The sequence below is a fragment of the Myxine glutinosa genome, chromosome 8 (genome assembly GCF_964187855.1).
Source record: "Myxine glutinosa chromosome 8, kmMyxGlut1.1, whole genome shotgun sequence".
Lineage (NCBI taxonomy): Eukaryota > Metazoa > Chordata > Myxini > Myxiniformes > Myxinidae > Myxine > Myxine glutinosa.
In genome coordinates this window covers 150,656,272-150,680,442 of record NC_136268.1, presented here as the reverse complement: position 1 = coordinate 150,680,442, position 24,171 = coordinate 150,656,272, and the positions used below count along the sequence as shown (strand labels likewise).

The 24,171-nt window shown below is 44.7% G+C and overlaps 1 protein-coding gene across 4 annotated transcripts in view; it reads left to right on the top strand.

Moving 5' to 3' along the window:
• SCYL2 (SCY1 like pseudokinase 2) overlaps positions 1–24,171 on the top strand; it is an 89,134-nt gene that overhangs the window by 10,051 nt on the left and 54,912 nt on the right. For all 4 annotated transcript variants that reach the window (XM_078783847.1, XM_068125394.2, XM_068125396.2 and 1 more), the window contains exons 5-6: positions 2,264–2,413; positions 18,574–18,798. In XM_078783847.1, coding sequence (XP_078639973.1) covers positions 2,264–2,413; positions 18,574–18,798 — 375 coding nt within the window. The remainder of the gene's footprint in view (positions 1–2,263; positions 2,414–18,573; positions 18,799–24,171) is intronic.

Sequence of the window (24,171 nt, the reverse complement as noted above, 5' to 3'; positions counted from 1 at the left end):
CTGTATGGAGATGGGAGAAACTTCCAGAAGGACAACCATCACTGCAACACTCCATCGATCTGGGCTTTATGGCAGAGTGGCCAGATGGAAGCCTCTCCTCAGTGAAAGACACATGAAAGCCCGCTTGGAGTTTGCAAAAAAGCACCTAAAGGACTCTCAGACTGTGAGAAACAGGATTCTGTTGTCTGATGAAACCAAGATTTAACTGTATGGCCTCAATTCTAAGCGTCATGTCTGGAGGAAACCAGGCACTGCTCATCACCTGTACAATACCATCCCAACGGTGAAGCATGGTGGTGGCAGCATCATGCTGTGGGGGTGTTTTTCAGCAGCAGGGACCTGGGGACTGGTCAGGGTTGAGGGAACAATGAACAGAGCAAAGTACAGAGATATCCTTAATGAAAACCTGAAATAGAGCGCTCAGGACCTCCAACTGGGCCGAAGGTTCACCTTCCAACAGGACAATGACCCTAAGCACACAGCCAAGACAATGCAGGAGTGGCTTAGGGATAACTCTGTGAAGGTCCTTGAGTGGCCCAGCCAGAGCCCTGACTTGAACCCAATCGAACATCTCTGGAGAGACCTGAAAATGGCTGTCCACCGACGGTCCCCATCCAACCTGACAGAGCTTGAGAGGATCTGCAGAGAAGAATGGCAGAAAATCCCCAAATCCAGGTGTGCAAAGCTTGTCGCGTCATACCCAAGAAGACTCGAGACTGTAATCACTGCCAAAGGTGCTTCAACTAAGTACTGAGTTAAGGGTCTGAATACTTATGTCAATGTGATATTTCAGTTTTTTCTTTTTAATAAATTTGCAAAACTTTCTAAAATCCTGTTTTCTCTTTGTCATTATGGGGTATTGAGTGTGGATTGATGAGGGAAAAATGAATTTAAACGATTTCAGCATAAGGCTGCAACATAACAAAATGTGAAAAAAGTGAAGGGGTCTGAATACTTTCTGAATGCACTGTAGCATGGGGATAATAATGGTAAAAGGAGGGCAAGAGCGAATGGATAGTCACTAACTTGATGGATTATTTTTGTGATTTACCCAGTGCAATTAGTGTGTTTTGTTTTTTTCATGCAAGTTGATGTAACTTTTCAATTAGCGTTGCCTGGAATATGAGGTTTTAAATCTCATGGGTTTCACTGAGTAATAATGTATTCATTTTCTGTCATATAAGGTATTTCACTACTTTTGTATGGCAGCTGCGTTTTCCCTTTCCATAACTTCCTTGCTGGCCCACTCCAGCCCCATCTTCATCTATTCCTCTTCCTCCCCCTCTCCACCCCAAAGTTATTTTTTGTACAGTATGTTCTCCATTGCTACCCCTCCCCATCTCTTTGCATATGTAATGTATTAGATGATTCCTGGGTTGGTAGATAGCTTGGAGGTAGCACACTCTAATCTAGGTTCGATTCCTGACCGAACGATAAACTGACGCCCCGGTTTTGTCAGGCAGGGCGATACGCCAATGAGTCAACCGTCCGTCAGATGGGGACTCTAATCTAACAACTCGCCTGCCAGCCTTGCATGCTGGTGGATGCTTCTAACGCAGTTGTCTTGCACAAAGATGAGGCGATTGTTCCTGGCACCCTGGACAAATGCAGTGCCAGATACTGCTGTGAAGGCAAAGGCAAACCACCCAGTGTAATTCTTGCCATGACACAGATTTGGCAGTCTATCAAGCTGCCTTCTGACAAACCACCAAACTGAAAATATATGGTGTCATGAAATTGTGTCTAAGTCTGAACCCAGATGTCATGCGACTTCTGTCCACTGCGCGGCATTTATAAAGATCTCGGACATTTAGCGCAGCGATCATTCCTGTGACATTTATTGTATGTTACGTAGGTGCATAAATAGATGGTACGTACAACCACTTTGTTCAAGGCTTGCTTGTGCTCGATTGTAAACCCATTACTGATTCAGATGAATGCTGCGTATTGATATGATATTCGCTGGTTCTCTTTACAGGTATTGCTAGGGATCGATTCAGATTAAACTCATGATCTGAGACAATGTTGTATCTCTGATTTTTACAACATATGGTCCATAAAATTAGGAAGGAGTTCAATGTCTCTTGTCCTTACTGATGTGCCTTTTGAAAAGCAGCAGATGTCAGGGTAGTTGTCTTTGAATAGTCAGTTCAGAAATATTGTATTTTACAATTTTTATGTCTGCACATAGTTCTAAAAAATTTTTTCCCAGTTCTTTGTGACATGTCTGTCATAACCGGGATCTATTTATCTTCCTATGTAGCTTGCCGAAGGACTGTCTTTCCTGCACAACAGTGTACGAATGGTCCATGGAAACCTGACTCCAGAAAATGTGATTCTCAACAAGAATGGTGCTTGGAAGATAATGGGTTTCGATTTCTTCATAACAGTGCCCTCCAATGATGACAATGTGGTACGTACCATGTGTGTGATTTTTTTAACCTCATTAAAAGTACTAATCTGTGTTTTTGATGCCAGCAGAGTACCTGCCCTATGGGCAATCTTGTTCCAAGCATGCAATACCATTTACCTTGGATGTGGTCTTTCATGTGGTCTTCCAGCCAGGGGATACGCCCTCGGTTGTGCACTGATCTTATCTTAATGGCATGTGGCCGAGCAACCAATAAGGCACACTGGAATCTACAGATTGGAGCCAAAATTAATTGGGTAATTATAATCTCCCAGACTAACACTAGGTACTAACACAGATTGGAGCCAATTAATTGGGTAATTATAATCTCCCAGACTAACACTAGGTGCTAGACCAATGGAGGAAAACACGAACACAGCCAGATGAGGTGAAGTACAACAATAGGGGGGTTTATTATTTACAAGGTGAATGGGGGCAAAGTGGAGCATGTAGTGCTGTTTAAGCACTTTAATGGTTCAAAGTAATTCAGGAGCAATTGGTGAAAAGGTAACTTTGGACTGGGTGGGGGGACAATGGAAGGAGAAGAGTGGAAGAGTGAAAAGTAAATTGTGACTAACAAAGCAAATGTACATTCTGTTATCGGTTAACAGAAATCAGAGTTTGAGTTGGAGGAGAGGACTTGTTATTGTGGATGTGGATATAATAAATCCTGAGGCCTTTATTTTATTTTGCAGATTAAAGATCATGTGATATATTTTACAATCCTATTGGAATCAGTATCGTGACCAAATAAATTTTAATAATCTTCATCATCTTCATCATACCAACCTGTTTTACCCATATCCATAGACAAAATAAATTGTATAAGTGTTAATAAAAGTAATTTGGCAAAGTAAATGGTTTACAGTGATTGTATTATATTAATTGCAGTTTGCAATGCCAATTAAGACATTTGTTTACATTTACAGCAGATCAGGACTCCACCTTAGCTTTTTTTTTTTTAACCTGCCAAGCACCCACTTTTTGTGATCCTGATTTATTTATTTTCTATGTGCCAAAAGTCAAAGTTTGGGTGACCGAAAAAGAAAAAAACAACTTATTTTCTAAGATATTGAAGTTTAAAAAATGAATATATAATTCCGTCAATGACTGTGGAAGGAGGTTATGTTTTCACCTTTATCTGTTTGTCTGTGAGCAAGATATCTCAAAGAGATTAACGTATTTTTTAACGTATTTATTAACGTATTAACGTATTTTTGACTCGAAGGTCACAAGAAACTCATTTTGCAATAAATGTTTGTTTCCCATTAATCGTACACTTTCTAAAATCCAATCTCACCCCTCCCCTCCAAATCTTCCCCATCACCCCTCCCCTCCAAATCTTCCCCATCACCCATCCCTTTCAAATCTTCCCCCTTTCGCCTCCCCTCCTAATCCTCCCCATCACCCATCTCTTTCAAATCTCCCCCCTTGCCCCCTCCCTCCTAAACTACCCCCTCACCCCTCCCCTCCAAGACTCCCCTCACCCCTCCCCTCACCCCTCCCCTCCTAGACTCCTCCCTCACCCCTCCCCTCCAAATCTCCCCCATATCCCATCCCTTTCAAATCCCTCCCCTCACCCCTCCCCTTCAAATCTCCCCACCCTCATTTCTTCTCAATTTCCCCCCTCTCACTCCCCCTCCTCAAAGCGTCCTCCCCGCTTCCTCCCCCTTCCAACTCTCACCTCCATCTCCCCCAACCTTCTTCCTCGCTCTTCCCCCGCCTCAAATAACACCTCATTGTGCCTCACCCAATCACCATCAAACCTTTTGTCCGCCCCATCCTTCCCTTTCTCCGAGCTATTCTGAAATCTCTGACACACCTTCAACAGCTCTCCCTACCTCTTCCACCTCTTCCACATCTTACCCTACCCCTCCTCCCCCCTGTTCTGTATCCGATGCTCCCCCTTCCTCTTCATTAACGGTATGGACCTCAAACATCCGGGGCCTTCGTTCAAACTTAACTGATCTCTCCATACAGGTTGCTTCTGTCAAACCAGACGTGATCTGCTCAACAGAAACTTTCCTCCTTCATGATGTCTCCGAATCCTTAGTATCTCTCCCGGGTTACTCCCTCCTCCGGTATGATAGACCTGAGCCTCGTCCTGGAGGTGGGGTTGCTATCTTTATCAAAAACTCTCTTCCTCACTAGCCTTGCACTGCACTCTCTCCACCTCACCCCCAGGAATACCTCTGGCTACGGCTTCCCCTTCGCTCCCACCTCTTGTTCATATGTGTGTTGTACCGTCCACCAAACAGTGATGACTCCATCTACATCTCGCTGTCTGATAATATGGACCAACTTCTATCTACTCATCCCAACTCTCTCTTCCTCATATGTGGTGATTTCAATTGTCACCATGCCAGTTGGCTGGGTGTGGGTACCCCTCTCACCAGCCATGGCTCCTCAGCAAAGGACTTCTGCGACTCACTGGGACTGACACAATCTGTCAATTTCCCGATCCGGATCTCAGTCAACGGAGCATCTTCTCTTCTGGACTTGGTTATGACTAACTTCCCTGAAAATGTCTGCTGCTCTTCTTCTGCTCCAATCGGATCATCTGATCATGTGCTTGTTAAAGTGGACATCTCTCTGACCATTCTCAGGGAGCCTGCTCAGCGTCGACGAGTCTGGCATTTCACTCAGGCCAACTGGCACGGTCTTCAAGCAGCCATCAATCATCTGCAGCCATCTGCAGCCATCAAGCATCTTCAAGCAGCCATCAAGCAGCCATCTTCAAGCAGCCTGTATGAAACATTCCAATCCGGATTCCGCTCCAACCACAGTACTGAAACTGCTCTCCTCAAAATCACCAACGACCTTATCCTCTCCTCTGACGCTGGCAACCTCAACATTCTCATCCTCCTCGACCTCAGCGCCGCCTTTGACACCATCGATCACACCATCCTCCTCACCCGACCTGAAACCACCTTTAACATTACCGGCACTGCCCTCTCTTGGATTAAATCATACCTCTCTGACAGACGCCAGTTCATCTCCATCAATAACTGCAAATCCCCCACTGCTCCCCTCCCCCAAGGTGTCCCCCAAGGTTCAGTTCTTGGCCCCCTCCTCTTCATCCTTTACCTGTCCCCCCTCGGTCACTTAATCCGCCGTCATGGTCTCCAATTCCACTGCTTCGCCGATGACATCCAGCTTTTCATCTCCACCAAGTCCATCTCCACCGCCACCCACTCTATCCTGACAAACTGCATCACTGAAATAAAATCCTGGCTTCAAATCAACTTCCTCAAACTTAACTATGATAAATCTGAAATAATCATCATTGGCCCAAAAACGCTCATAAAATCCACCCATAACTTTGCCCTCAACATCGACGGTATCCCAGTATCCACCTCCCCTCACATCCGGAATCTTGGCATCATCTTTGACCAAACCCTCTCCTTCGACAAATACACTAAACAGATCACAAAGACAGCCTTCTTTCACCTGAAAAACATCGCCCGTCTCCGTCCATCCCTCTCCTCCTTGGCTGCAGAAACCCTCATCCATGCCTTCATCACTTCCCATCTGGACTACTGCAATAGCCTCCTTTATGGTTCACCCTCAACAATCACCAATAAACTCCAATACATTCAGAACTCCGCTGCCCGTCTACTCACCCATTCCCGGACCCGTGACCACATCACCCCGTCCTTTACAAGCTTCACTGGCTCCCCATCTCCAGAGAATCCAGTACAAAATCCTCCTCTTGACCTACAAAGCCCTCCATAACCTGGCCCCATCCTACCTGGCTGACCTCCCACCCGCAACCTCCGCTCTGCTGGTACCAACCTCCTGACCCCCCCCCTCCTGCCCCCCCCCCTCCCAACCCCCCCCCCCCTTCCTGATCCCCCCCCCATCCGGACCAAATTCAGATCCTGGGGGGACAGGGCCTTCTCCATCGCTGCTCCCACCCTCTGGAACTCACTACCTCACACCATCAGAGACTCCTCCTCACTCACCACATTCAAAACATTACTCAAGACCCACCTGTTCAACACTGCATTCAACATTTAACCCACAGCATCTAACCCCTGACTATCTCCTCTCCTTCTCCCTCCTTTGTGCTTTGAATATTTCCCTATTGATTCTTCTTTTTTTGCAATTGTTTTTATGTTTTGCTATGCATTATGTTTTGCACTCTGTCAAAGCGTCTTTGGGCTTCCTGAAAAGCGCTATATAAAATAAATGCATTATTATTATTATTATTATTATTATTATTATTATTATTATTATTATTATTATCTGGACTGGTCTCCCATCTCGACCACCTCTGACATAAACTCATCCTGGGAATTCTTCCAAAGTAAATTGCTCTCTCTCATGCACAGATTTATTCCATCTCGTCTTCAGTTGTCATACCCTTCCTCCCGTCCATGGTACACGGAATCTTGTGGTGAGGCTGTTGCCCAGAAACAACTTGCCTTCGTCTCCTGGAAAGCAAATCCAACGGAAGGAAATCTCATTTCCTTTCACAAAGCCCGAAGCAAGTGTGTGTCCACCCTCAGGAGAGCCAGGAAACAATATCTCTCCGTTCTCAAGACCGAACTCTCTTATCTGTCTCCCTCTTCCAAATCCTGGTGGCGTCTGGTCAAATCTGTTTCTGGTGTTTGTTCCCCCTCCATCCCCTCCCTTACCTCAAACGGCTACACAGCTGACTCCGCCAGTGAAAAAGCTGAATGCCTCAACTCTGTGTTTGCCTCTAAATCTTGTGTCCCAAACCCATCCCTCTCTGTACCCACCATACCCAGTCATACCCAGCTGCTCCTGGACTCCGTGTCCTTTCCTCCTGACAAGGTGGAAAAGTTTCTGTCAACCCTCGACTCTGATTCTGCAACTGGACCTGACGGCATCAGCCCACGGGTCCTAAAATCCTGTTCTTCTGATCTTTCACTCCCACACTCTTCACCCTCTCTTTTGCTCAAGGTCAACTGCCATCTGCTTGGAAATCAGCCAACATCACCGCTTTGCACAAAAAAGGTGCAAAAACAGATCCTAGCAACTACAGACCAATCAGCCTTCTCCCAATTATCAGCAAAGTCATGGAATCCATCATTGCTTCGGATATGAAATCTTTCCTCTTCTCCAATGGCTTGATCTCTGATCATCAATTTGGTTTCAGACCAGGTCAATCTACTCTGGACATGCTGCTTCTGCTGTCTTAACAATGGATGGAGGTCCTCAATGCCAAACAGGAAATTAGAGCTGTCTCCCTCGACATATCACGTGCCTTCGATACGGTCTGGCACCCCGCTCTGCTCACCAAACTCTCCTCCTTTGGTATCCATGGAAATCTCCACGCATGGCTGGCGGACTTCCTCTCTCGTCGTAGTCAACGTGTGGCCCTGAATGGGTTTCTCTCATCTCCTCTTCCTGTTCAGGCTGGAGTTCCCCAAGGCCGTGTTCTGCACCCTGTGCTTTTTCTGGTCTTCATCAATGATCTCTCTGACTCTCTTGAAAATCCTCTCTATCTCTTTGCTGATGACTCCACTCTCTGCCGCTCCATTCCTCATCCCTCAGATCGGCAGTCCGCAGCCTCCTCACTCTCTGCAGACCTGGACAAAATCACAGACTGGGCAAACAAGTGGAACATGTCTTTCAATCCTGACAAATCTCACACTCTTACGATGTCTCTCCGAAAAGACCGACTGGACAACCCGCCCATCTACTTTATGAATAATCCTCTCCAAGAAGTTCTGTCACTCAAGCTTTTGGGTCTCATTATCTGCCATGATCTTTCCTGGGAAAACCACATTTCCAAGCTGGCCTCCAAAGCCAGTCGCCGACTGGGCATCCTCCGTCGTGCGAAGTCCTTCCTTGGCACACCTGAGCTCCTCACCACGTACAAGGCTTTCATCCGCAGCTCAATGGACTACTGCTCTCCCCTCTGGGCTGGTGCTCCTGCCTCACACCTAGCTCGTCTTCACGCTGTTGAAACCAAAGCGTTCAGAATCATTGAAATCTCCCGCGATGACGCTATCTCCGAGGGCCTTTCACTTAATCACCGCAGGCAGGTTGGTGGTCTTTCCGTCTTCTACCGACTCCTCTCCGGCCTTGCTCCCCCAGCTCTCTCTGGGCTCTGTCCCCCAAATATTCCTGCAGGTCGCACAAGATCTGCCTGCAACCCTCTTATGGTTAAACTGCCAAAATCAAGACTCTCTGCTCACCTTCACTCCTTCATTCCTCTTTTCTTCCGCCTCTGGAACAAACTCCCTCACTCTCTTCATTCCCACTCCTCCCTCCAGGTCTTTAAAACGGCTGTTCACCACCATCTCTTATCTTCCCCAATCCAAAACCTTGATCTTTTCTACCCCTGCTAATTTAACCCCAAATCCACTTTTTTGAGGTGACTTTTGACTTCTTTCCTGGAAGTCCTTGGCGTCCTTGCGTTTTATACCTATCCTGCATCCCCCCAGGCCCTCTCCCTCCAAAAACATCTCCCGATGTCCCTGCTCTCAAATGTTGTGTTTGTGTGCTTCCTCCCCTTCTCTCCCCATCTTGTCGACCGCTCCCCTTTTTATATACTTTGTTTGCTTGTTTGTTTGATTTGTTTGTTTGATAAATGTTAGCTTTCACGAGCCTCGACTCTGTATACAACAACAACAACAACAACAACAAAAAAAAAGAGATGTGGATGGATTTGGGAGGGTGGCTGTGTGACGAGGTCGACATTATTCAATTTTGGTGAAGATCCGAATCCGGACCAGATATGAGAATTTTTTGTCACCATTGAGAGATGGGGCCAAAAACGATGCACAGTACAGCATGATATTTCCAAAAGTTGTGGAAGAGTTATGACAAATCGATGTGAATGAGTTGGTTAGGTGACAAGAATAAGCTGATTAGATTTTGGTTCAGGTCCGGATCCAGATATGGCCTATCTGTGGGATACAAAACGTAAACTGTTCAGCCTGGTGGAGGTTTGCACTCTTCGGAGTGCCAATGTAGTTATGCATGGACTGATTACTGAAGCAGCCGTGCATACTCGGAGCCAATCTCAGACTCGAGTCGACTCGACTTGACTAACTCGAGCCAATCTCGGTTTAGATTTTGAAGATCCGCAATCATACATTAACACTCCACCGACAAATGCCAATAAAGGCGACTATTACGAGTGTTACAAACGCTTCTGTGATATATGTAAAGTCAAGTGGAAGGCCATGAAATCTGGTGCTCAAAATGAGATTTGAAACGTACTTCATTTTTAGCTCACCTGGAGCAAAGTTCAGGCGAGCTTATGCGATGGCGGGTTGTCCGTCCGTCAGTCCGTCGACACTTGAATCTTCTTCTCCGAAACCGCAGATGGGATTGAGACCACATTTGGCACAAATGATATTTGTTGTGTTGTGACTAAAGTTTGTTCACGGCATTAAAGAAATTGGGCTCCAAGGGGGTTTACCGGGATCAAAGTTGGATCCAGATTTGACCCCCAAAATAGGAATTTGCTTTTTCCTCTGAAACTACACACACAATTTTGATGAAACTTGACTACAACCTTCACCACCCATGCTGTACCAAAGTGTGTTCACGGCATTTAAAAAAATCTGCCCCCTTATGGGTCTACGGGGGGGGTGTTGCCCCCCCAACCCCCCCCCCCCCGCCAAAATACAGTCACGTGAAAAAGTAAGTACACCCCATGTAAAGTTTTGACTTTTTCAACATATTTCAACATACAGCTATTTGATCTTCATTTCAACACTATTGATAGATAAAGGTGATATAATATAACAAATATCATGAAACATTTACATTTTGTAGTCCATTGTATAATTTAAATAAACATAAATGCAAATTTCGCATGTGGAAAAAGTAAGTACACCCCTACATTTATCACCACTTCAAATACCTAAAATTAGAATCAGGTACACCAGCTCAGGTGCAAATGATTAGAACATCGTTTGAGAGGATCTTGGAGGAACCTGTCTTATTTAAACCTCAGACATTTAGTTTGGTTTGCTCTTTGTTGTTGAAGTGTGTGGCGTCACCATGCCTAGATCAAAAGAGCTCTCTGAGGCCTTCAGAAAGAAGGTTATAGATGCCTACGAGTCTGGAAAGGGATTTAAAAAGATCTCCAAACAATTTGAAATCAATCATTCGACTGTCCGGAAGATCATCTACAAGTGGAGAAGATTCCAAACAACTGCCAACTTGTTCAGGCCAGGCCACCCCAGCAAGTTCAGCCCAAGAGCAGACCGCAAGATGCTGAAAGAAGTCTCTAAGATCCCCAGAATGTCATCACGGGACCTACAGGTAGCTCTTGCCACTGTTGATGTCAAAGTGCACGAGTCTACCATTAGAAAGAGGCTGCACAAATTTGATCTACATGGGAGGTGTGCCAGGAGGAAACCTTTGCTGTCCAGAAAGAACATCAGGGCAAGACTGAAGTTTGCCAATGAACACCTAGGCAAAGACCAGCACTTCTGGAACAATGTGCTCTGGACAGATGAGTCAAAGGTAGAGCTATTTGGCCAGAGTACCAGAAGACATGTTTGGCGAAAACCAAAGACAGCATTTGACCACAAGAACCTGATACCAACTGTAAAGCATGGTGTTGGAAATATTATGGTTTGGGGCAGCTTTGCTGCATCAGGGCCTGGGCAGCTCACCATCATGGAATCCACTATGAATTCTTCATTGTACCAGAGGGTGCTTGAGGATAATGTGAGGCCATCTGTCAGAAAGTTGAAGCTCAACCGAAGGTGGACCTTGCAACATGACAATGACCCTAAACATACCAGTAAATCCACCAAGGAATGGCTGAAAGGAAAGAAATGGAGGGTTCTGGAATGGCCAAGTCAAAGCCCGGATCTAAATCCCATCGAGATGTTGTGGGGGGATTTGAAACGAGCTGTGCATGCAAGAAACCTCTCAAACATCGCACAGCTGAAATAATTCTGCATGGAGGAGCGTGCAAAAATTTCTCCCAGTCGATGTCAGAGACTGGTAGACAGTTATAAGAAACGCCTACTTGAGGTTGTTTGTGCCAATGGGGGCAATACCACCTATTAGAGCCAAGGGTGTACTAACTTTTTCCACATGTGAAATTTGCATTTATGTTTATTTAAATTATACAATGGACTACAAAATGTAAATAAATAAATTTTAAAAATAACCACCTTTAGAGGCCATTTTTCCCCGCAAAGCGGGGGTTGGCCTTTTTCTGGAACCGTGGTTGTTGTTGTTTTTTGGTCCCCTTTTTGAAGCAATGTTTTACGGCCGGATGCCCTTCCTGACGCCAACTCTTTTTGCCGCCTTTAACGACAAACAGGGAATTACCAGTGAACTGGTACTCAATTAGCCGACCTCGGAAGGATGACAGGCTGAGTCAACCCCCCTGGCGTTAATTCAGCGATCGACCGGGATTCGAACCCAGGATCCTAGGATCCTAAGCCGGCACCCTAGCCGCTAGCCCAACACCTAAATGTTTCATGATATTTGTTATATTATATCACCTTTATCTATCAATATTGTTGAAATGAAGATCAAATAGCTGTATGTTGAAATATGTTGAAAAAGCCAAAATTTTACATGGGGTGTACTTACTTTTTCACGTGACTGTAGGTATTTGCTTTCTTCTCAGAAACTACACACACAATTTCGATGAAACTTCACAACTTTAATCCCCTATGATGTACCAATATTTGTTCAAGGCATTAGAAAAATTGGGGTCTTAGGAGGTATATGTGGTTGGGGGACGTGGGAGATGCCCCCAAAAATAGGAATTTTTTTGTTTGTTTAAAGTCTTACGATGATGTTAATATGATTCGACATGCTGCCCTGTCTTCTAGCAACCATTGAAATTGGTTTAAAATACCCTTAGTCGGTGCAGTATCCTGTTTATTCTACCAGGTGAGCACCAGGGGTATTGCCCCTATGTTTAAGTTTAACTCTGGGCCATCCTAGGTAGCCGAAGCTATGTAAGCTTACATGTAGTATTAGTGAGAATGTAAACTGTTTGATTTTTTTTCAACACAAATTAATGCAAACAATTGCATTAATTTTGTGTTGAAAACTGAGTTTGTTATTCAGATTGTGAACACTTGTGCATATTGGTTATTTTCAAAATGTGAGGGAAAATAAACACAAGTTGGTTTCGCCAGATTTAGTGGAGTCAGTTTGGAATAAACATATTCGTTTGTTTCCATTGTTAGGATTGTTACGTGTTTGTCACTGACTTACATGTATCTTATGTATCCAAGGCCTGAATGCATGCCTCTAAAGTCGAATCAATGCGTCTGTATTTTTTTTTTTTTTTTTTTTCCCCTCGTAATGAAATAAATATGATAGATCACATCAAAATGAGTATATATATTAAATATGAACAATTGGAACATGAGTACATCTATTGATTACATATTGAAACGTATCAATTAAGTCTACTTTATTTTTAATTATGTAACACACCAGCACACAACACATGTCCTGTGAGGATCTGTAATCTCCTATTGTTCCTTTTTGTTTACTGATGCAACTGAAGCCTGATAAGGGAGGGATGAATATTTCTGCAGAGGGGTGAATGGAGAGACCGTAGTTCACGGAGCGGTGAGCGCGGCAGAAAATAAGCATCGTAGACACCCACAGTAAATGATGTGTACTATCTAGATGAATGTCCAGATGAATGTGTACTGTCTACTCTGGCATTCTAACAAGTATAAACAATAAATCATTGCATTTCCGGAAAGATCACTGGTATGGTTGGTTAAATGTGAACAAATTAATGGAGGTCAGCTTCTGCAAGCAGCTCGGCGAAAAGAAGACTCCATTCTGCTTCCACAGATTGATGGTGAGGAATCGGTTGCCCTTGAGTTACAGTACCACCCTCAGTGCTACAAGTACACAAGATTTCTTAATGAGCATGTCAAGTGATCGACACCAATCCAGACAGGATAAATGGATAAATATGAAATATGCTGCGATGGCTTAAAAAGAGTATGACTACGAGGTAAAAAAGGAGATTCTACATTAGCTCTTCATACGAACAATTAAGCAAGTGAAGGCATCCATGCTCCATATCACACATGGAACCTGAAGAAAAGGCTTCTGGTACCGAAAATGTTTCCCCAGGTCATCTGTCTGACACCAGCCAACCGACAAATGAACGATTATAGTTTATTTTGAAACCCTTTCGGTGGAGGATCTGGTTGATAACTCACATATGCTGAAAGTTCCACTGATGAGGAAGACGATGATCAACAGGAAAGAAACGAGCATCTCCAAAAAGGCACATGTCAGACACAAATCTGTGTGGACACTGTTCAATGCTGCTCTGGTCATGAATTCCCTGATTAGTAGTAACCAACCACCAACACCGCCTTGGCCTCCAACTGCATCACAATTGTCGGGAGGAATTGATGAACCACAAAATTAAGAATTTGGAAAATGTCCTTCCCGCTCCAAATCGCAAAATGCTTCTATACAAAAATAATCACTTGTACAGTATTTTATCATGGAATTTTACCACACTTGAAACATAAATATAGCCACCCTCCCCACCTTCCCAGTGGGCTGACGGTCATCTCTTGAGGTTGTAGTTTAGACCTCTGCTGATTTGGGGAATCCCCATCTCCCCCACTCCCTTCCTCAGGAGCTCCCTGATCCAAAATCGAAAATTTACGACCGATTGATCCTGTGGACCATCGAGTAGAAGGGCTGTATCGAGCTTCGGAGCAATCGGTTGGTAAATAAGGGACTTGTCGGGATCCGCAGTTTCAGGGGGTATTCCACCCCCTTCCTGGGAGACCAAATGATCCGACTTCAGAAAATACGAAAATGAAAAATCTAAGACATCAGCGATCCTGTGGACTATCGAGTTGAAGGGTTGTATCGGGTTTCAGAGCAATAGGTTGGTAAATAAGGGATGAGTAGGATCGGAAGTTTCAGGTGGTATCCCCCTTGGGAGCCCCCATGATCCAAAATCAACAAATCGAAGCCCGAACAATTGTGTGGGCCATCGAGTAGAATGGCTGTATTAGGTTTCAGAGCAATCGTTTGGTAAATAAGGGACAAGTAGGGATCCAATATTTGGGGGTTAACCCCACTAGGACCCACATGATCCAAAATCGAAAAATTGAAGCCTGAGTGATTGTGTGGATTACTGTCTTGTATCCATGTGTCAAGTTTCAGAACAATCAGCTGGGTGATAAGGGAGGAGTCGCAAAAATAGCAAAAAGTTAACGGATGGACGACCGGAGGGACGACATTCGGACACCATGGCACATTTTAGAAGTTAATCTCTATGAGAATCGAGAGGAGATGACCTAAAAACATTTAGCTAACTTTCATGCTAAATATTCCCAAATTAAAAAGTCTTAACAATTGAAATTACATTCAATCCTAATATGTTTCCTACACTTTACCAAATTAAATATTTTCATAGTCATCCCATTTTCGAACGAGTACGGTACTCAGTAGAAAGCATAACTCCGCCAGGCTGAAAAGTTTACTTTTGGTATCCCACTGATAGGCCGGTTCTGCATCCAGACCTTCACCATAATCTAATCGTCTTGCTCTCATCACCTTCCCAACTCATCCACCAAGTTTTGGCGTAACCCGTCCACAACCTTTTGAGATATTCTGCTCTACTGTACATCGTTTTTGGCCCTATCTCTTGATTGTGAAGAATTGCTTTAAAATGCTCTTATAGGGATCCGGATCTTCACCAAAATCTAATAAATTTGTCTTTGTCACAGACCTAACCTGACCACCAAACCAACAGACAAACAGGGGTGAATGCCACAAGTAATCCTCATTCATTGGCAGAGGTAAAAAAGAAAAAACACTAATTTTTGACATCCAAGATGACTTAAGTAGAGTTTTGGCCAGGTTATGTCATAAAGTGCAAAAGTGCTTCCATCCAGTTGCGCAGAAATTTAACTATTCAAATACAACATTTTGTAACAAGTATGATTTCCATATAAGCCATTTACCATTTGCTTCTTTGGGATGTCATGAACTGCTCGTTCAAAATGTATGACCACAGACTGCACGTGGGGATAAGGTGATTCTGACTCAGATATTTGGTTGTAACTCGTATAAATTATTATTTCTCGTATACTCGTATGATTATTTCAAGTAATCCCCATCCTTGTTTTTTTTTTTGTTGTTGTTTTTTTGTATACAGAGTCGAGGCTCGTGAAAGAGCTAACATTTATCAAACAAACAAGCAAGCAAAGTATATAAAAAGGGGAGCGGTCGACAAGATGGGGAGAGAAGGGGACGAAGCACACAAACACAACATTTGAGAGCAGGGACATCGGGAGATGTGTGGGAGGGAGAGGGCCTGGGGGGAGGCAGGGTAGGTATAAAACGCAAGGACACCAAGGATTTCCAGGAAATAAGTCAAAAGTCACCTCAAAAAAGTGGATTTGGGGTGAAATTAGCAGGGGTAGAAAAGATCAAGGTTTTGGATTGGGGAAGATAAGAGATGGTGGTGAACAGCCGTTTTAAAGACCTGGAGGGATGAGTGGGATTGAAGAGAGCTGAGGGAGTTTGTTCCAGAGGCGGGAGAAAAGAGGAATGAAGGAGTGAAGGTGAGCAGAGAGTCTTGATTTTGGCAGTTTAACCATAAGAGGGTTGCAGGCAGATCTTGTGCGACCTGCAGGAATATTTGGGGGACAGAGCCCAGAGAGAGCTGGGGGAGCAAGGCCAGAGAGGAGTCGGTAGAAGACGGAAAGACCACCAACCTGCCTGCGGTGAGTAAGTGAAAGGCCCTCGGAGATGGCGTCATCGCGGGAGATTCCAATGATTCTGAACGCTTTGGTTTCAACAGCGTGAAGACGAGCTAGGTGTGAGGCAGGAGCACCAGCCCAGAGGGGAGAGCAGTACTCCATTGAGCTGCGGATGAAAGCCTTGTATGTGGTGAGGAGCTCAGGTGTGCCAAGGAAGGACTTCGCACGACAGAGGATGCCCAAGTGGCGACTGGCTTTGGAGGCCAGCTTGGAAATGTGGTTTTCCCAGGAAAGATCATGGCAGATAGTGAGACCCAAAATCTTGAGTGACAGAACTTCTTGGAGAGGATTATTCAGAAAGTAGATGGGAGGGTTGTCCAGTCGGTCTTTTCGGAGAGACATCGTAAGAGTGTGAGATTTGTCAGGATTGAAAGACATGTTCCACTTGTTTGCCCAGTCTGTGATTTTGTCCAGGTCTGCAGAGAGTGAGGAGGCTGCAGACTGCCGATCTGAGGGATGAGGAATGGAGCGGCAGAGAGTGGAGTCATCAGCAAAGAGATAGAGAGGATTTTCAAGAGAGTCAGAGAGATCATTGATGAAGACCAGAAAAAGCACAGGGCCCAGAACACTGCCTTGGGGAACTCCAGCCTGAACAGGAAGAGGAGATGAGAGAAACCCATTCAGGGCCACACGTTGACTACGACTAGAGAGGAAGTCCGCCAGCCATGCGTGGAGATTTCCATGGATACCAAAGGAGGAGAGTTTGGTGAGCAGAGCGGGGTGCCAGACCGTATCGAAGGCACGTGATATGTCGAGGGAGACAGCTCTAATTTCCTGTTTGGCATTGAGGACCTCCATCCATTGTTGAGACAGCAGAAGCAGCATGTCCAGAGTAGAGTGACCTGGTCTGAAACCAAATTGATGATCAGAGATCAAGCCATTGGAGAAGAGGAAAGATTTAATATCCGAAGCAATGATGGATTCCATGACTTTGCTGATAATTGGGAGAAGGCTGATTGGTCTGTAGTTGCTAGGATCTGTTTTTGCACCTTTTTTGTGCAAAGCGGTGATGTTGGCTGATTTCCAAGCAGATGGCAGTTGACCTTGAGCAAAAGAGAGGGTGAAGAGAACAGAGAGAGGGAGTGAAAGAGCGGAAGAACAGGATTTTAGGACCCGTGGGCTGATGCCGTCAGATCCAGTTGCAGAATCAGAGTCGAGGGTTGACAGAAACTTTTCCACCTTGTCAGGAGGAAAGGACACGGAGTCCAGGAGCAGCTGGGTACGACTGGGTACGGTGGGTACAGAGAGGGATGGGTTTGGGACACAAGATCTAGAGGCAAACACAGAGTTGAGGCATTCAGCTTTTTCACGTGCGGAGTCAGCTGTGTAGCCGTTTGAGGTAAGGGAGGGGATGGAGGGGGAACAAACACCAGAAACGGATTTGACCAGACGCCACAAGGATTTGGAGGAAGGAGACAGGTTTGAGAGTTCAATCTTGAGTGTGGAGAGATAGTGCTCTCCTGAGGGTGGACACACACTTGTTTCGGGCTTTGTGAAAGGAAATGAGATTTCCTTCCGTTGGATTTGCTTTCCAGGAGACGAAGGCAAGTTGTTTCTGGGCAACAGCCTCACCACAAGATTTCGTATAGCATGGAAGGGAGGAAGGGTATGACAACTGAAGACGAGATGGGATAAATCTGTGCATGAGAGAGAGCAATTTACTTTGGAAGAATTCCCAGGATGAGTTGATGTCAGAGGTGGTAGAGATGGGAGACCAGTCCAGATGATTGATGGCTGCTTGAAGACCGTGCCAGTTGGCCTGAGTGAAATGCCAGACTCGTCGGCATTGAGCAGGCTCCCTGAGAATGGTCAGAGAGATGTCCACTTTAACAAGCACATGATCAGATGAGCCGATTGGAGCAGAAGAAGAGCAGCAGACGTTTTCAGGGAAGTTAGTCATAACCAAGTCCAGAAGAGAAGATGCTCCGTTGACTGAGATCCGGGTCGGGAAATTGACAGATTGTGTCAGTCCCAGTGAGTCGCAGAAGTCCTTTGCTGAGGAGCCATGGCTGGTGAGAGAGGTACCCACACCCAGCCAACTGGCATGGTGACAATTGAAATCTCCACATATGAGGAAGAGAGAGTTGGGATGAGTAGATAGAAGTTGGTCAATATTATCAGACGGCGAGATGTAGATGGAGTCATCACTGTTTGGTGGACGGTACAACACACATATGAACAAGAGGTGGGAGCGAAGGGGAAGCCGTAGCCAGAGGTATTCCTCCAGAGCCAGAGGTTGTTTCATGGAAGCTGTACTTGAAGGACTTGTACCTCGATGTGTAATGGCCTAAAAGTAATTTATAGATATGCAGAGAATGCAAGGAGAGGTGTGAAGGGGTATGGACAAAGGGATTACAGGTGATTGTTGCGAACGGACTGGTATACTAAGGTCGGTCAAACACAGTTTTGCTGCTATTTGTGGTTTATTTTCAGACGACATTCCCATGTTCTGAGTGGGACCCAGCGCTGCCACCATTGTGCCACCCACGACCTGAGTACCTTGCTCCAGAGTACATCCTGTCAGTAAGCTGCGAAACTGCCAGTGACATGTACTCCTTTGGGATGCTCATGTATGCTGTATTCAATAAAGGAAAGACCATCTTGGAGCCCTCCGTGGGACGTGACATTTTCAAAAGTTTCAGCATCCACTTGGATAAGGTAAGAAACTCCACAATTTGCGTATAATAATATCAATAAAATAATAATAATCGGTTTATTTGAAAAATACTTTTGCAGCTATAGGCTAAATTACAGTCAATTTACAAATATTACAAGAATAAAAACAAAAAATATAAAAACACCTCAATACATTAACGACTGAATAAACGAGATAAAATTGACGTAAAACCAAGAAACAAATCGCAGATGTCTAGCAAAACACAATAGACGCCAAACTTGTATTGAACACAAGGACCTCGTCCAATTCTTATTCAAAATGGAGGTTAAAAAGTGGATGAGGCTGCACTTATAGCGGTTGGTTCGACATCTAATAGTAGATAACATGTCAGAGTTCCTCAAGTTATTGTTCCTACTTCCTAGGTTGGGGGAGCCAATCTCTGTGTATATTTATTTGTGGTTAAAAAAAAAAAAACAACGCAAACTGTTTTTGTTATACAAAATGACAGGTTGAGTTTTGAATGAAAATAATATTTCCACGCTGTGTGCGTGAGCATCATGCATGAGCAGGGGTCGGCAACCTTTTTGACATGAAGTGCCAGTTTGAAATGTTCTTGTTAATTAGTGTGCCATATCAACATTAAGTTTAACATTAAGTTTAATTATGACACCACATCAAAAAAACATTTCCAACAGACATGGAATTTTATTCCATCCATATCGGCTACATGCATAGCAACAACATTTTAAAGAAACATTTATCTCTCATAATCAGGACATTGTAATGATCATTTTATCATTGTAAAATTTGTCCCCAATGAGGTTACAAATTATATGCACGGACCCCATTTCAAAACACTGCTTTCAGTAACTCATTTACAAAGTATTGCATTGGAAACAAATGTCAAAAATGGAGAATAAGCTGTATCAAATAGAAATACCAGTACTATACAAGAATGCTGCCATCCTCATGAAAACATCTACATCTGAGTTGGAAAAAGAGATGGACAAACAGCTACATATGCAAACCCATGTGTACTACAAATAAACAGATGCCTACCAGTCAGTGTGAGCCCTGGCCCTGCTTTCCTTTGCTGAGCTCCATTATCTGGGGGTTGTAGTTAGTCACTTTAAGTTGCACACATGCTTCGGAGTGGTCGGTTGTCAAACGACTGCGGGAGGGGCTGAGCACGTTCTTCATGTGTGAGAATATCTGCTCACAGAGGTACATTGACACGAAGACTGACAGCAAAGTCAGTGCAACGTTCCAGAGACAGCTGAACTTCTTCGGCACGGATGTCCAGCAGGTGAAGATGCAGGTTCCGTGATCTTGCACTGCCGTGGTTTCTAGTTGTTTCCGTAGCTCTGCAAACTTAGTCACCCACAGTGTTGAACTCTTCCGCTCAATCAGCTGCATTTCCATGTCCTGTGTATCCAACCAGTCTATCAGAGATAAATCCAATTCGTGTCCATCAAAGCTGTCTGGCTTGATCAAGAAAGAGAACATGGGTCCATACTTCTGAAAGTCCCCAAATCGTGTTGTGAACTCCGACTCAAGCTCGCTCATGTCTTTGCATATTTCAGCGGTGCTGATGCTGTGCTGCTAGGACAGCTCCCTTACGTGTCTGAAGTAGCGGAAAGTGGAGGTAGCAACATCGCTTGAAAAGATTGCTAGCTTGCCGACAAAAGCCGTCTATGTGTCGGACATGTCCAAAACAGTTTGCCCTGCACCTTGCAGTCGGAGATTGAGCTCATTGAGGTGTCCCTTAATATCCGTGAGAAACATAAGTTTCACAACCCACTTCTCATCCTTGAGTTCTGGGTAGTTTTGGCCCTTTTCAGCCAGGAAGGCCTTGATGGCATCAAAGCAGCTGGCAAGCCGCTCCAAAACTTTTCCGCGGCTTAGTCACCTAACCGCTGAGTGGAGAGGGATATCTTTGTATGTGCAGTCCATTTCCTCGAGCAGGGACTGGAACTGTCGGTGTGTCAGAGCAGATCGCTTAACTGTGAAGTTAATAACCTTTACTACCGTAGCCATAACCTCATTAAGATCTGAATTTGACATCTTTGCACAGAGGTTTTCTTGGTGTATTATGCAGTGGAGTTTCATGATGGGGTGACCGACTTTTTCCTCAATTAATTTGACAGCTCCCCTCTGTTTCCCGACCATGGCAGGTGCGCCATCTGTTGTCACTGCAAAAATCTTCTTGATGTCAATCCCTCGCTCCTCAAAATGTTCCATAAACACCTTGGCTATGTCCTCACATTTTGTTGTGTCAGACATTGGCTTTAAGCAGCAGAGTTTCTCTCTTACAGTCGAATCACAGTATCTTGCCATGACTGCCAAATGTGGTATGTCATTCACGTCCACGCTCTCATCAAGTGCAATGCTAAATACCACAGCATCTTTTAACCCAGCTATTTGCTGCGCACTGACATTTTCTGCCATTTCTTTGATGCGTCGCTCAACACTTCTAGCTGACATGGGAATATCTTTTATTCTTGATTTGATTGTCTCTTTGTTTGGTAAGCCTTCAAACAGAACCTCTGAGCTACAGAGAAAAGCCTCCTTAATATATTCGCCATCAGTGAATGGCTTTCCGCGTTTCGCAATGCAATGAGCAATGCGATAGCATGCTTCAGTCGCATGGTTTTTAGCAGTAGCAAATATTTTGAGGGTGTTGGCTTGCTTCCCATACCCGGACACAGCACGTTTGATGGATTCTGCCTTGTCTGCCTGATCTTTGAAAGTTTTCTCGTGCTTTGTCTCAAATGGCGCTTAACACTCGACGTTCAACAAACAACATTTTCAAAACATAAAGTACACACAGCACTGTCCTTCTGAAAAACAAAACCCCACTCTTCTATCCATGAGGGCTGGAATGCCTGAACCTTTACTTTAGCTTTATGAGCTAGCGGGGTTGCCATTATCTACCGAACCTGAACTGCACTGCAATTCCTGTGGGAAATGTGAGCGGGAGGCCGTACCGTCAATCAAACTAAATAAGACAGGCTGCGCAACAGCCAATGGCTGTTCAAGAGGTGATTTGGCATGCAGCTGAGAGGGCACTGCTTTCGCCAGTGTGCCAATGATTACGCTGCCGCGTGCAAATGGTGGCACCCGTGCCTAAGGTTGCCGACCCCTGTGCATGAACATGCGGAGCAGATTTCCCTTTCTCTTTGTCCAGTCTTCTTCTCTCTGTGTCTCGTGCAAGTGCTGGGAGGTGTAGAGTTGTGAATATATTTATATATATTTAAAGAATCATTTGGCTTCGTTACCCTCGCCAGAGGAGAGGGTATTGCATTTGAGTCCATTTGTTTGTTTGTCTGTTTGACCGCACACACTAAATAGGATTTTCTCTGCAACCGTTGGTCCGATTGACGAAATTTTCACCATAGGTGCAACTCGACCTGTAGAATTTTTAAATGATTAATTATGACGTCATAGGTCACGTGGTATGGGCACCATCTTGGAAAAGGCGAAAAACTTTGCACCTCTATATCTCCGAAAGCGCTGCTTAGAAAAAAATGAGAGGTGGCTCATTGTAAAGATCTCTCCATGGAGAATAATATATGTTAATGATGATGTCATAGGTTCCTCCATTATGACGTTATAATTCGACAATTACAAAACTTCATCCGATCAAGATGAAATTTATTGAGCGTCATCTAGGGATAAATTGGTGGATAAAAAAAAAAATGATGTCATTGGTCACGTGGGTCGGCCGCCAAATTTGTTTTAACACAAAAGCATTAAAAGCCACTAAAAACACGTCCTGGCGAGGGTGTGCAATATCTGATTGCTCTTTCTTGTTTGTATTGTTTTTGTTTGTTTGTAAAGTCCTCAGCGTTCTTTTAACAACCGGCACTAAATGTCAGTTGTGGGAAAATAATATTTCGTTTTAAAATATGAGATTGGCCGGATGGCCTCGAGGTATGCACACTCGGCTCTGAGATCTCTTGCCTGGGTTTGAAGCTCAACCCGGCTGTAAATTCTCATCCTGGCATAACACAGGCAGGGCAAGGCATGTATGCCGTCCTTCAGATAGATGTTAAACTGGGTGTCCATATGCCAGCATCAGTTGGTGGACATGGAAGATGCAATGGTGTTGTTTGCAAATATTAGGTGAGCTATTGCTGTCATTCTCAGCAAATTACACAATCCTACCCTAACATACAGGGGGCACTGCATTAGCAGCATTGCAAAAGAGCATCACCATGAACCGGCGATCAGAACTGTAACAAACAACAACAACAACATGCATTTTAAAGGCCATTTTCCCTGCTAGAGCGGGGGTTAGCCTTGCGGTCCCCATGACAATCTTCTCCATTTTGCCCTATTTTCTGCATCTCTCCTTGTTAACCCCCTTGCCCGCATTTCTTCTTCCACCATCTTTAGCCAAGTCTTTCTTGGTCTTCCCCGTCCTCTACTTCCTTCTACATTCATTTCCATCACTCTTCTCAACCAGTCACTTTCATCCTTCCTCAACACATGACCAAACCATCTCAACCTGTTCCTCTTCACAGCATCAATCACAGGCTCTATTCCCATCATCTTTCGCAATTCATCATTTGTCTTCCTCTCTCTCAACGATACTCCGCACATCCATCGAACCATTCGCATTTCCACCCTTTCCAACCTTCGTTGCTGCTCTACGTTCATTACCCATGTCTCGCTCCCATAAATCATAACACTTCTCACACATGCAGCATACACCTTTCCCTTCAGCTTCAACGACACTCCCCTCCTCATCAGCACGCCACTCAGTTCCCGAAACTTCTTCCATGCACATCTCACTCTAGCAACCGTTGCCGAGTCTGATCCACCTTCTCCATTCAGCATGTCTCCGAGGTAGCAAAATGTTTTCACACCTTCCAGCTTCACGCCGTCTCCAAGATCCAACTCAACATTTCCTCCATCTGCAGCTCCCTCTGTGCACACCTTACATTTGAATGGAGCTGCCACACTGGTTAATGACCCTCTCAGACCACTACATTTTTGATGAACCCACTCAGCGCACATTGTACATTGAATGGAGTTCACTCCGACACCCTTCCTACACACAGCACAGGGCCACTGCCCAGTTCTTTCAACCTCACCACATGCTTTACCACTTGCCACCACCTTCGTCTTTCCGATATTCACCTTCAGACCTTTTGTCTTCATACATTCCTTCCACTTATTCATCTTTTCCTTCAGTCCATCCATACTTTCCGCAATCAACACCAGATCATCTGCAAACAACAACTCCCACGATAAACCCTCCTTTACGTTTTGAGCCAGCACCTCCATCACAGCTACAAATAGTAGTGGACTTAGTACCGACCCCTGATGCACTCCCACCTTCACCTCAAACTCACCACTGTTCCCGTCCTTCGTCCTTACAGCTGTGCGCTCTCTTTTGTACATTGCCA